The sequence below is a fragment of the Carex rostrata genome, chromosome 2, assembly GCF_964058835.1.
Source record: "Carex rostrata chromosome 2, lpCarRost1.2, whole genome shotgun sequence".
In the NCBI taxonomy this organism is placed as follows: Eukaryota; Viridiplantae; Streptophyta; class Magnoliopsida; order Poales; family Cyperaceae; genus Carex; species Carex rostrata.
In genome coordinates, this window is record NC_135919.1 from 8,559,052 (window position 1) to 8,573,917 (window position 14,866).

Sequence of the window (14,866 nt, forward strand, 5' to 3'; positions counted from 1 at the left end):
AATAGAAAATAAATCTGTTGTAATTCTCGGAGAATTACAGACCCTGTAATTCTGATCCCAACCGTTGGTCTTTTTCGAGATGTGTGCATGAAAACTTATTTTTTTTAGAATGTTTTCAAAATCCGCACACGGAAAAGTTTGAACAGTTGATATGAAAATTTCAAGATCATGTAATTCCTTAGCAGATTCGGACTCATCGAAATAACAAAAAAAATATTATTTTTACGATATAAAGGAAATTTATCTCAAAAACAATATAAAGGAGATAATAAATGATGCACAGTAGAATTAATTACTCTCCCTTAATTTCCTTTTGAGAAAATGACTGACCCGCTGACTTGTGTTGCTTTCTTTTCAAACAAAAAAGAAATGTCAAACCTCAATACCATACAACTTGATTTATTTCCTGGGTTATTTATGTTCGTGTTTTATTTTGTTGGTTTTTTCTCTTTTACTTTTTTTTTGGGTTAAAAGTCCGTAATTGTATTGATTTAAAAAAAGTTACATAGCAGTTGTTAGACTATCACATTATATTAGACAACGAGTGTCTTTAAAAGCATTCAGCTGTAAACAAAATAAACACACAGGATATATGTATCCATCATGTGGACACAAATTTGATTATCCTTGATATATTGTAATTATAGGAGCCTATTAATTGTTTCTATTGTGTGCATATTTGTCTTGATTCTTCTATTTTACCTTTTAGGTTTGAATAGGCACTAAGCTAGCCTGAACTTAATTAATTTTGGTTTTGTAGGTAAAGTAGACCTCTATTGCGATCCTAAATTCAGGTGGAAGCCTTGTATTATAAAAGAGACTTAAATAGAGCCCTTTTGCAATGGTGCAAATTTAGGCTGGTGCACTGCAATCCACTAAGTATTAAAAGAATTGTAAAGGCACAAAAGAGGCGACAACAGAGGGCACATGGAGAAGCCACTACATATAAATTATATGAATCAGGACATAAGAAAGTACACCGCATGCAACCCAAAAACAAATCAAATGCAAACAGCCATAGATTCCCTACCAGCTCCAATAGATCTCTGCATGGTTAAATGGTGACATTTCCTGAGTTGCTTCTTCCAACTAAACAAAACATCCAAGAAAGAAAAAGAAGACTCACTAGATTGAATTGAATTGAATTTAAAAAAAATTTAAAATTAAAAAACCTATTTAGACCATTAGGTATTGGTCCCAAACAAGTAGAGGAGGATTAACTATGAACTTACACTCAATTCAAGAGATTCCACTATTGGGTAATTGGGTCCATCCCCCATAATACTTGTTCATATAATTCATATATAGGTCACTGACATGTGGGCCCTAAATATATATAATTAATGAAATGTAACTGGCATAGTACCTTTTAACATGTTTGGTTCAAGAAAATTGTAGGAGAGAAACCAGACTATATTAGAGATGGGACCACCACTAAGATTTAGTATATTCAAAAGAACCCTCATTGTAAGAGGTTGTGTGTTGCACACAGAGGGGTGAGAGGTGGGTGGGAGGGGGGGGGGGGGGGGGGGGGGGTCCAGACTATAACTAGAGTCACTGTCTCTCTCTCTCTCTTCAGGGAAGGTTGTGGGCTCATCTAGAGTGGTTTGCATCTAATTTCATGATAATTTGTACCTTATGTGATTGAAAAATTAATAGAATATTCTTTTTTAGTATAAAAGTATCTGTTTTTTCATGAAGTACTTGACAAATCATTAATCCAAATTCCAAATTGATAGAATAATTAAAGAGCACTATAAAGAAATAGGCTCCATGAATCAGGATATTAAACTTTAATATTCACAAATTAAGGTCATTATATCTTTTATGATCATTAAATTATGTATGCTTCAAACAAATAAATAATTAAAGGGTATTCTTTGTTACATAACCAGGGATGGCTATCCATAAAATTCAATGCTGGTAAACAGCAACTGAATTTCAGGTGTTGCTAGTTAATTGAGAACAAAGGAAGTATGTATTAATAAAGCATAAATGTGCAGCCCAATAATAGACTTCTGGGTCTCCTATTCTCTCTCTAGAAAACTTCTGGGTCTCCTATTCTTTGAAATAAGAGATGATGGGCTAAGCTCTAAGGAGCTTCATAAAGCATGAGCCTTTCTATGCTTCACATCCTTCCCTGAAAGCGTCACGGGCGATGACGTTTTCAAAGTCCAAACAGTCAATCCAAATATCTCAACATAATCTCTGTATAAAAATGTGTCTGGTGACCAAATTTTTATATTTTTATATTATTTTTACTATTATTTTTCTATATTTTTCAATAGATAGAAATTATTATTTTTGAATGGTCTAGAATCTTTTGGAAAAAAAAATGATTTTCTACCTATCTTAAAAAAATAGTAATTTTTTCAAAAATATAAAATTTAGTCTCCATGCACATTTTAATATAGAAATCAATTAGTTTGGATTCACTGTTTAGTGTTTAGCCTTTAAAAATGAAAATTAAAAAATATAAAGCCCAAGAAGGCCCATTTATAAAGCATAGAAAGCCCATATATAGATAGATACCCATTAACGGTACTCAGGGATAAGTGCGTCATTTAAAGTTAAATAAAACACAAATGGATATTGTTGCTTGTAGGAAAAAAACATCACCACCCCACAAATATCCTCCTTCAAATAGAACACAAAAGCACCAAAATCCTCCATTTCTACTCTGCATAGAAGCAAAATTAAAAGCAAATAAGAAAAAAACATGATCAGTCTCAATTCAATTCAGAGCTGTCACTCACCTCCGCACCGAGCAAAAACTGGTTTCTCCAAAGGGAAGAGACGCCTTATTTGTACATGCAGTTCAAGGGATGAGAGCACAGACTCCGCCTCACCAGTTGGTGGGGATCGGAGAAAGCAAGAAATACTAGCACAAATCGCGATGCTTCAGGCGCAAAAGGTCCGGGTGGTCGATTTCATAGATGACCGAACCAAGGACCTCACCAAATTTGGAGAGGATTACAATGAAGAGCTTGAGGAGATTGGCAAGAATGTGCTAAGCAACCTCGACGAAACCAGTGGCCAGGTCAGTCAGTACCTTTGCTCAATTTCCGGTTAAAGATGTTAACGCAAGAGTTTTGGCTTCATGCTGTGTACGAACCATATACAACGTTGTTTTGATTCTATAGTACGTGTGCTGCATGAAGTAAAACCACTCTGTTAAATTCATTCCCCAAATTTCCTCTGTTCTTTGTTCTTTTTATTATAGTTGGTACTGAGAACTGATAATCCATAATATTGCATTAGACATGATAGATAGGTTTTTGTTTAGAGGTTCAGTGTGAACAAATACCAACACCTTTTTCATACTTCATGTTGGAACTGTGTCATTTGGGTTTTGGATAGCTGTGATTAGGGGTGTTCAAACGGTCGGTTCAGTTGAAACCGAACTAAAATAACTAAATTAAACTTTTTTTCGGTTTTTAAAAATAGAACCGAACAAAACCGATTAAGAACCAAACCAAACAAACCGAAGTAAATTTTGATTTGTTCGGTTCAAATCGAAGTAAACCTATCGGTGCCATTATTAATAAAAATTAAACATGTTCATATATAAGTTGTTCAATTCCCTACAAAATATATAGATGTTTTTAAATATTTAAACTAAAATGAAAGAAATGAAGCAATTATTGAACCAAACAAAATATAAACCATACTTGAATCAATATAATTCGGTCGGTTCGGTTTAGTCAATTTTGAAAAATTTAAACCAAACCAAACCATTTAAACCGAAATAATTCAAAAATTCAACTGAATCGATCCATTTAAACCAAAAAACTGAACCATTTAAACCGAAATTTTTCGGTTCAGTTGAAAACCGAACAAACCGAACCGTTTGAACACCCCTAGCTGTGATGTAATATAATTTTTAAAAAAATTAGACCACTTAAAGGCTGAAATTGGCGTTGATCAAGGACAATATATAAACCGTTAAGCTTAAATTACATCATTATATGTTTATAAATATCCCATTTTAACTTATATTATAGGTGTCCGGAGAGAAGAAAATCAATTATGTCCTTTATTTCATTTTCAGTCACTATTTGTTTGTTTTTTCAAATTAGTTGTTGCCTCCAAAGCCATACGCAAAGCTAGGGCTGCAAACGAATCGAATCGAACCGAATCGAATTTATTCTAGTTTGAGTTTGGTTTGAATTAACTAAGTTTAGTTTGAATTAATTTCGAATCGAATTTTTTACGAACTCAATTTCGAATCTTTTACAAACTTTTTTACGATAAGAAATAGTGATCGTAGTCGCCGAAAGTGAGAGGTAAAAGTCATTTAGGGTTTTAGAACTGAGAGCGATGGTTGCGGCTTACGAGTTCTGACTTATGGCTGGACAGTCTTATATTTTAACTTTTAAGTCATCAACGAATATAAGTCATTAGCAGAAAATCACTTTACTTTGAGATTTGAACTATAATAGTTTGTGAACCTATTTCGAACGAATCAGGTCCAGTTTGAATTTGATTTGAATTAATTTTGAACTATTTCGAATCGAATTTTTTACGAACTTTTTTGAATCAAACTTGAATCGAATCACGAACTACGATTTTTTTGTGCATTTGTATATTTGTTGAGGAGAATAAAAAAAAGGATGTTTCAAATAAAAATTAGAATTTTGCATATATTGACCCAGACTGTGCAAAATAAACGACAATTGATTATAATAATTTGTTTTGAAATTCTTATAAAATAATTTGTTTTGCTTGTGATGGCAGATAATGGAGAGACTAGATGGCCGAATGCAAGAATTTGACGAGGCGGCAGAGATCAGATGGAAGGAGATCGAGGAAAATGAAATGATGTTGAAGGAATTTGAGAAAGGAATTGAGAAAGGTCGCAATGAAGGTTTATTCTTCAAAAGTTTAAAAGACAAGAAATCTGAAATTGAACCCGAGGCAAAAATGGCAGCGAAGGCGGAGGCTGAGAAGATTAAAGAAATTAGTAAAGAGAAAGCTGGATCTAAATTCCGAAGAAACATATACCGTGCACTCATGGCAATATTGGCAATCGCAATTGGTGATGGTATATTTGCTGCGCCGGGTGGTGAAGTCGAATGGCGGAAGGTTGCAGCATTGGGGCTGATTCTCATTGGTTTGGTTGCACAAATAATATATGAACAAGACTTCTCTTCAAATTCTCAAGACAATGACAAGTGAAATTCTCTTCAAATTAATGTTAACAGAATTTAGTCAGTTATTAGATTTAAAAGTTCTTAATGTGTATAATTATAACATGTACAGTTCAGTTTCAGTCCAGTCTATATAATTCAGAAATGGATAATGCTCTGTTGTTGATGGCATCGATATCATCACTGGTATTAATGTAAATGACGGCTGTAGTGCTGTACAGGCGATCCAGCAACCCAAAACAATGGGTTTCACTGATTTTCCGGTTGTTTGCTGTATCGGTGAGCTACTTTGGCCAAAACCTGTACCACTTACTAGCGGATCCAGAATTTTGATCGGATAGTCACAAAATATTTATTAAATTATAATTGTTTTTTCTCGTGACAAATTGGAGCGGAGTAATTGATAGGGATACGACACGACCGGATACGTCACAGCATGACATGGTTCCATCACAGCACGTATGCCGGTTACGTGCCGTGACCATCCACGTGACGTGACCATCTTTGAAAAATTTGGCACGGCAAGGCACGTAACCCATCACGGCATGACACATGGTCACGTGTAATAAGGACCGTTAGATCTTAATCGAATAGTGAATCTTAAATAAACTAATCTAAATTCTGAAAAAATATTTTTAAACATGACAAACGTGACCGGTTATGGCGTGATTAATGTGTTGTGACCAAAGGTTTGAATAGCGTTTATCGCATCACAATGAAACAACTAAAAAAATGACGCTATGCCCATGTAGTGCCGCTATAGCATAGCATCAATGGCGCTATAACTTTTATGGTCCAAAAATGCTATAGCAGCACTATAGCGTCGTTATAGCGCACTATTTAGGACTCTAGTTGTGACCATTTACGTGCCATAACCATCCTTCCAAATTTGATCACGACGCGTGATCCAAATTACGACTTGACTAGTTACGGCACGGTACATATTTATATCCTTAGTAGTGGACATCTTTTTTCTCCTAACAAATCAACGATTCTTCTAAGTGGAATAGCTAATCGGATTGTGTTTTTTTTTTTTTTTTTTTCTTTTATGCAAATCAATATGGGGTAACTTACTTTTCCATGCAATTTTCATCTACTGGACTGTAAATTAAATTTAAGGAGAGACATTATATCCATCCAAGAGTAGATACAAGTATAATATACTACTAGATCTAAAAAAAAGTTGGAATCAATGAGTAGGCAACTGCCTACTCTCGACTCTTCATGGGTCCGCCAGTGCCAGAAAGCAGTAACAATATAGCATATTTAGGAAACGGTATTTACAACAGCAGTTCTGTTATTCTGCTATAGAGCTAGTAGAAAATAATATGTACCACTTACTGTCTTAAGAATGTTGTTTATGTAATGTTAAAAGAATAGAAAAAACAGAAGAAAAAAATTCTGCTAATATTATTTAGCTAAGTTTAAAAGAATTCATTTTATGTTACAAATTGCATTTAAAATAGGCTTCAATTTTAAAATCACATTGTTATAATAAAAGGTTGTGCTTATGTTAAGAAAATCATTCAATTAATTATAAAATATTTATTCTGAATTGGAAAAAAAAATATCTAAAGTATTATTCAAATTAAAAGAGTCGCTCTAAGCTAAAGAAAATTATTTAAGGTCCAGAAGATTTGTTTCTAACTGAAAAGAAATGTTTTCAAGCTAAAATTTTGATTTTCAATCGTTGTCGGATTATTTCATCACGAAACATTGCAAATAATTTTTTCTAGGCACAAATTCACGAGTTCTAATGATTGTCACATCATGTAAATCAAATTTTGTACATCAAAATAATTTTCACAATTCTTAAATCATTTTTTCATCCTGAATAAATTTTCAGTACAACAAAATTATTAGTTTCAACATGTTATTTGAAGAATCTCACAAGACAAGTACAAAAGTAATGTTAGAACAAATTTGTTGAACTAGTTCCGCTTGTCACTTCCAAATCCAATTTTTTTATTTATACCATATTAAAAAAAAAAAACATGTTTTGGAGAGATTTCAAAAAATATCAGGGCCTCTAAGCCAATTTTCAACTTCATTCTTGGAGGGGCATAGATTGGCTTGGCAGCCTCTCAAAAAACCAAAATTACACTGTAATATTAAATATATTTAGATTTTTGAGAGGCCCTCAAACTAATCTGCGTCTCTCTAAGAATGGGGTCACAAATTGGCTTAGAGACCCTGGTATTTTTCGAAATTCCCATAATTTAAGGGTTTTTTTTTTTTACATATGGTATAAATACAAATTTCAGCTTCCAAACAATTAACCTGGTGAGCGGAAAACACTATTCATAGCCTTCTCTCTCAAACAATTTCTTACGAAGCGAACGTTTTGATCGAATTTTTAAACCATAAGTTATTTTTAAGAATCAAAATTAATACAACATATTTTCACTGAATTCTATTTTTGTAAATAGCTTATTGCTAATTGGACTTCTTACAAAACTTGCTGGTATTCTTAGAGAAATTAAATTGTGATAAAGGCAATAAGACAATCTATTATGTCGGTTAAAAATCAACCTCATGAGGTATACTTTATATTAAACAAGGTTATTTCATTTCGTTAAATCAATTTGTGAAAAGAACTATGTTTAAAACTATTAACTTGCATCTGAAAATTCATTTTTGGAAAATCTCTATATTTTGTGTCCACTTTAGTAGGCTATACATACTTTTTAATAAATAATGTTCTACTTCGCATTCAGTTTAAATCAAGATTATAAATAGCAATGCTATAGCATTTTTGGATCATAAAAATTATGATGCTATAGCACGTTATAGCGCGCTATAGTAGCACTAAATGGACATGCATAGCGCTATTTTTTTAACCGTTTCACTATAACACAATAAACGCTATTTAAACCTTTGATTTAAATAAATAAATTGCGGTGATGCATTTAACGCTCGAAACTATGAGCAAGAAAGTTATAAGAATGCATTGCGTTTAGTGTGTTCCCTCTCAGAATTAAGCAAAATATCTGAAATAATGATAAGGACCGGTACTTAATTAGTTAATCTTTTTTTTCAAATTCTGGATTATATCAACATACTACACTCAATGAGGTGTTTCTAGTCTATAAACTGCATTTTTTGTATTAATCATCATAAGAAAATTTTATAGTTAGTACCATAATTGTGGTACCGGTCTTAGAAACAATGTAAAAGATTTTCGTTATATCAATGAAAATCAGTGGGATTAATCCCGCTTGTATAACAAAAAAGAAATCATCATAAGAAAATTTTGGTCTTTTTTTCCTCTATTCCTCTTTACACAAGCAAGAGACTATTGTTCAGCATATGTAGAAGACTGCTTGCAGTGATCCAAATCTGTTCCTGTTCTTGGGAATAAGAGGACCACCCACTTCTCCTTTTCTCTCTGTATTTCTCTTCAAAAGCAACAGTGAATGAGGTCTGCTATGCTAAAAAAGTGGAGTCCACTGAAGTCATTAAAGAGCCTAAGTCTTTTATATAAATACTTAGTTGATCTATATAAACATCTGATTCATCTATATAAACATCTAAAAAAAGAAATAAATTTGAATCCCTGCTTGCAGTAACAAGTTCAGATACAAAGGCTTCTCCATTAGAAAAGAAGACATAATATATGATGACATTTAAAAATGAAAAGAAAAGCTAAAATGTTCATCAATATGTTTGCATATCAAATAACACGTACTCTCTTCTACATTAAGCATTCATTATATAAATAAATCAGATTTTATTTGTTATGCATGTCAAACTAATGTGAGCTTGCATTCAAAGCTACAGTTTATTTTGAGAAATAACTATAATAGTAATCTTTGTCTTTTTTTTTAAAACCATAATAAATCACAGGTACAATCTGTTTTAAGAACAACGGGCATAATTTGATCCTATCAATATTACTTTCAGAGGAAACTCCGATCTATTAGAATTATTTTAAAAATACACAATCTTTAGCTTTATTTTGTCATAAATTAATCAGTGTTTAATTAAGCATATATATGTTCTATTCATTTCAAAATTGAACTTTAAAATGACATACGTAGCATGCAAACCAGGAACGGAACTATACTTTCAAACTATGGGAGTCAAATGTGAATGAATGTCAATCATATAGGGTCAATCTTACAGTATTCATAATATTTTACTCTGAACTATAAAAAAGATTGTATATATGTATATAATTTTTAAAATTAAATAAGAGTCAGTTGATCTCCATTCATATAGTGTAATTAACTCCGCCTCTGATGCCAACAACAAAATCTTTGTTTCTTTAATTAGAAGTCATTGTTTTAATAGTTTTGACTTGGTAAATTTGTTTTAATAGATTTTTTTTGTTCTCTCTTCTTGATTTTTCAGCGCAAAAAGAGTCTCTCTCACTCCGATCAGGAGCGAAGGCAGTGTATCACAGGATGCCTACTTCATATGGACTTAATTTTGGACCGGGCTATTTTTTGGATTTGCCTAGCTCAGAACTTTTAATTTGCCTACCCCAGAGCCCAGATTAATAAAAAAGGGGAAATTTCATATATATTCCTCAAAGTTTTAATATTATATATGTATTCCTCCAAAATCAGTAATTATATATTTATCTTTGAAAATTGGACAAACTCACATATTTGCTCAATCTAACTCTATAACATATCAAATATCTCCAAAAATAATTAAATAATATTTTTTAAAACTTTAAAATTTATTTTACAATATTAATTAACAATATGTTGACCATTATGCCCTTCGATCTCTTTAATCTGCCTGAGCTCTTTTCTCGGTAAGGCATCAAACCTTTCCCGCCTCTCTCCAAACACGTCAAATCACAAATTTCTCCCCACCTTCTCTAGTCGCCTCCCCTCTCGTAGATTTATGCCGCCCCTTGCTGCTTTAATTTTCTATTTACGTATGGAGAGAGAGGCTGGAGATTTGGTGCATTACAGAGAAGAGAACTTCGACGGACTAAAGAGACAAAAATGAAGAGCATAATAGTCAACATATTATTAATTAATACTGTAAAACAATTTTTCTAAGTTTTAAAAAATATTATTTAATTATTTTTGGAGATATTTGATATGCTATAGAGTTAGATTGGACAAATATGTGAGTTTGTATGATTTTTAAGGATAAATATGTAATTATTGATTTTAGAGGGATAAATATGTAATATTGAAACTTTTGAGGGATGTACATGAAATTGCCCCAAATGCTATATAAGTAACCCTCCGTTAGCAGAGAGATAGTAGTAGAGCAGCCAGGGTAAAACGCGATAAAGGAAAAAAATTGGAGGACCGTCGCCTCCGCCTGCGCCTGCTCCTGCGCGAGGAAGAAGGATCGCCTCGCCTCCTGTGCCTGCCTCTTCCCACCTCCGCCTGTGCCAGCCCGCCTCTACTGCTGTAGTGTTCGGTAAATCCCCTTCTTCTGTAATACGGGAGTTTAGGTCTAACCGAATTTCCTCGATTTCTCGCAAAATTGCTTGAATTTTGACTGAATTTCCTGACCTGAACTTTGATTTGATTTGAAGTATATTTCTCGTAAATTTCCTGACCCTGCTTGGATTTGAAGTGTATTTCCTGACCGAATTAGATTTGCAAACCGTGATTTACATGATTCGTGTGTTTTAATTGCTTGGATTTTGACCAATACTGAACAATGAATTTAAACATTTGCAAGAATAACCAAAATAAAGGGCCGTAACTTAAAACCTGAGATGCATTCTCGGGGCAGTATCTGTCTATATTGCAAATAACTCTCTGAACATGAGATGAATTAGTCTATATTCTACACTGTATAGAGATGAACTAGATTGAATTAATTATTTGAGAGAGAATTGTGGTTAGGGTTCTGAATTATTTGAGAGCTTTCATGGGTACTGATTATGGTTAGGGTTCTGAATTGTTTGAATTGTTTAAATTGCTTGAATAGCTTAAATTGTTTAAATGAGGACTAAGCTCATTTTCTTGTTTTCATGTGGACCAATTAGTAAGGTAACTATATATTTTTGTAACTATATTTGTCTATATATTATATTAATTTTTTTTTGGCAATTATATATTTCTGCCTACCCCTAACAAAATTCCTAGCTTCGCCACTGACTCCGACCAATCAAACGAAACGAAGATGAAGAGGAAAGGAGCGCCGGTTCCATGCCTCGAAAGAGAGGAGGAAGTAGGACAGAACAAGAAGGCCAAGAGATTGACAGACGAATTTGTCGCAGCGCAAGAAGTGAAGGTAGCGAAGAGGGACGAGTTTGGAGGTAGTATCCTCACAGATCGTGCCTTCTCCGATCTTCCTCTTTCCCAGCCCACTTTGAAGGCACTTGATGAAATGGGTTTCAAAACCATGACTGAGGTGAGAATAATCAATAATCTCTCTCTTTCTCTCTCTTCTTTCATATTTAATTTGGTATTCGTAATTTATAATTTATAGCCCTTCCTAGCTTCCCTTCATGGTTACCTTTATTTATTTTATATTATATTGCCTCTCTAAAGTAGTGTTATTATTTTTTAATTGTCATCCTTCTGGATTTTAATATTATTTTAATCACAGAGAATAGAACATTCTATAGCAAGTGGATCATTGCAAGTGGACCTTAATAAAATACTCATTAATTAATTAGTTCATTATCATCCTCGTTAATATTAAATTTTCCGAAATTAGAGTCTCAGCCTCAGCCTCGGTTAAATTGATTGGGTTTCTTTCAGATCCAAGCAAGGACCATACCCCTTATGTTGGAGGGGAGAGATGTAATTGGTGCAGCACAGACCGGTTCTGGCAAGACTCTTGCTTTTTTGGTCCCAGCAATAGAGATGATGCATTTTGCCCGGTGCCTTCCCAGGAACGGAACGAAAATCATTGTTATTAGTCCCACACGGGAGCTTGCTATGCAGGTATTGAAATTGTCTGTGAAGCACAGTGGTTTTAGCAAGATTTTAATTTTTAGCGAGACGAAATTGCTTGACATAATTTAAATTCTGATTTCATGTTGCAAATAATGAACTCTTCTCTTTTGTAGACACATGCTGTTGCAAAGAGTCTTTTGAAGCACCACACACAAACACTTGGACTTGTAGTTGGTGGTGTTCCAATAGGAAAAGAAGCTCAGCAACTTGTAAAGGGGGTAAATTTGCTGGTAGCGACTCCCGGTCGACTCCTTGACCACCTAAAGAAAACAAACAACTTCATCTACAAAAATTTGGAGGTAAAAACCATGATGCCTTCATATCCCTTTTTTTCTTTTTTAGTATCGAAGAAAAAAATTTAATTTTAACTAAAATTAATAAGTTGCTCACAAAGTGCATGTTTCTTTTGATTTTGTTGTAGTGCCTCATAATCGATGAAGCTGATCGGATGCTAGGTCTAAACTTTAAGGATGAAATGGGGGAGATACTTAAGCGCCTTCCAATGGTAGACTTAATTATTGTTAGCACTTAATTATTTACTCCAATTAGGCTAAACATTTTTTTTATACACTCAAATCTCGACTTCTGACATAGACAGTAAGAGAAAAGATCCTCTTGTCAATTTAACAGAGTCCTTTTGAAGCTGTTGTTGAATGCTTAATAGGATCGGAATATATCCTTCTTGTAATAACTACTATATATGCCACAAATAATTTAAATGCTAAAAGATTATTTTCCATGGAAATTGGAATGATGAAAACTTCTCTGATAATATACTTGATTTTCACTTGATGTGCAGAAGAGGCATACTATATTATTTAGTGCAACACAGAGTACGGAGGTACTTGTTTTTTTTTTCTTCTTAATATTATTTTTGCCTTTTTTAGTTCATTATCCTTGCCTACTTAATGTTGAGTACTTGCAGTTTATTATCTTTCCTAGCTGCTATTGTTGGCTTCTGATTTAACCAAAATCTCTCAGGTTTTTGAGTTTGCAAAGTTGTCATTTAAGAAAAGGGCAGAAGAGAATATTCATGAGGCTGCTCAACCAAAACCTGTTTACATTGGAGTCGATGACAAAAAACCCAAGGTAAGGAATTAACTTGTGGTTCATGACCCATTCATTTTAGAGACGCACCGACCGAGATGGAGATGCCATATGACAATTTTTTTTAATATTTTGTAGGCAACTGTTTCTGGGCTAAAACAATACTGTTGTATTGTGGAGAGTGAAGAGAAGTTTCTGTCGCTTTATAATTTTCTCAAGAAACAACGGTCCAAAAAGACAATGGTATTCTTTTCAACCCGTGAGGCGGTCAAATTTTATTCCGAACTTCTTGGTTACATAAACATGGAGTGCTTTCACATGGTTGGCACTCTAAAACAGAGTGCCCGGAATTCTAATTTGCGTGGATTCACTCAAGCCAAGAGCGGTATTTTTCTGTGCACTGATGTGGCCGCTCGTGGAATTGATATCCCCTCTGTGGTTTGTTCCATTCCTCATTTCTCTTTATCCTTCAATTTATTCTTGGGAATCCTTGCTTTTTAATTGCACTGCTTTAATTCTTGTATAAATGCTCACATATCCTTTCAGGACTGGGTGGTGCAATATGATGCTCCTTAAAAACCTGAGGTTTGACTTTCTTTTAATTTTCTTTTGAATCATTAAACTTTGTTTGTTTGGTCGGGTGAATATGATTTTGACTTGATTTGGTGCTCTCAGATGTATATCCATAGGGTTGGTCGAACAGCTCTACTATTACACTCCTTGTACACTCCTTGTACAAATGGTTTGAAGATGTATATCCATAGGAAAGGCTTCACCTACAATTATAGTATGGTTTGATGCTCTCACTGTACACTCCTTGTACAAATGGTTAGATTTTGGAGGCATAAAAAACTCTTACTTCAATACCATTTGGAAAGCAAAAATCCAACTCAAAATTAAGGTTTTTCTATGGTTACTAAAATAGGATAGGATACTTACAAAATCAAATTTAATTCATAGAGGATGGCAAGGAGATCCAACTTGCCTTTTCTGTGGAGCAGTAGAAACCTCTAACCATTTATTCATCACTTGCCCATATACAAAATCCATTTGGTTATGGATAGCAAACCACAATGGATTCACTTTTAATTGCGAAACAGTAGAAGATCTTTGATTAATTGACAGTTGCATTCCCCTTAAGGATAAATTATTAGTTGAATTGGTTAGAGCAACCACTTTATGGTCCATTTGGTTAACTAGAAATAAAGTATGCTTTGAAAATGCAACTATACCTCATCTAACTAGCTTAGGCTCTTATATTATCTCTTTAGCTTCCTACTGGTGTAAAACTCGAAATGATGATACTTACTTTAAATTAACATTAATTCTGCCTATGGATGTTTCTAACTTGAATCAGGGAGGCAGTCTGACAATTCTGTCGGTTTCAGATACCCAAGAAGAGCACCTTTCAGGGGATACAGGGGACGCAGATCTTGGGTACGGGGTAATGGATCTTTCGGAGTATCTGGTAGCCAGACTGGATCCCGAGGTGTCTAATTCAGGGTCTGCATCAACACCTTCTAATGATTCCTATATGGATTGCAGTTCTAATTCAACAGACTCTATTCACTTCTAGACATTTAGAGATCAGAAGCTTTACGTTCTTAATATCAGCTTTTGTGTGTGTAATATGTCTCCTGATGAATCAGTTTATGTGTTAGTATTACCTATCATATGTAGTGTTTTGTTTCTGAACTTTGGAGTATGTCCTCCACACATTTTGTATGAACAATGTTTACCGTTTCTATAAGAAACAGGTGGTATTAACCACTTTTATCAAAA

General features: G+C 33.8%; 2 protein-coding genes across 2 annotated transcripts; both read left to right on the forward strand.

The window, feature by feature from the left end:
* Positions 1-2,593: 2,593 nt before the first annotated feature.
* On the forward strand, positions 2,594-5,310 carry LOC144572880 (8-amino-7-oxononanoate synthase). Its single transcript, XM_078322566.1, has 2 exons — positions 2,594-3,040; positions 4,738-5,310. The coding sequence occupies exons 1-2, from the start codon at positions 2,720-2,722 to the stop codon at positions 5,176-5,178; spliced, it is 762 nt and encodes a 253-aa protein (XP_078178692.1). The 5' UTR covers positions 2,594-2,719; the 3' UTR covers positions 5,179-5,310.
* A 5,054-nt stretch (positions 5,311-10,364) lies between these two features.
* LOC144572889 (DEAD-box ATP-dependent RNA helicase 27-like) lies at positions 10,365-13,790 on the forward strand. Its single transcript, XM_078322577.1, has 10 exons — positions 10,365-10,541; positions 11,219-11,486; positions 11,840-12,025; positions 12,151-12,336; positions 12,459-12,542; positions 12,837-12,878; positions 13,019-13,126; positions 13,223-13,522; positions 13,631-13,669; positions 13,760-13,790. Exons 2-9 carry the CDS (start codon positions 11,256-11,258, stop codon positions 13,658-13,660), a joined length of 1,167 nt encoding a protein of 388 aa, XP_078178703.1. The 5' UTR covers positions 10,365-10,541; positions 11,219-11,255; the 3' UTR covers positions 13,661-13,669; positions 13,760-13,790.
* The last annotated feature ends 1,076 nt before the right edge of the window (positions 13,791-14,866 follow it).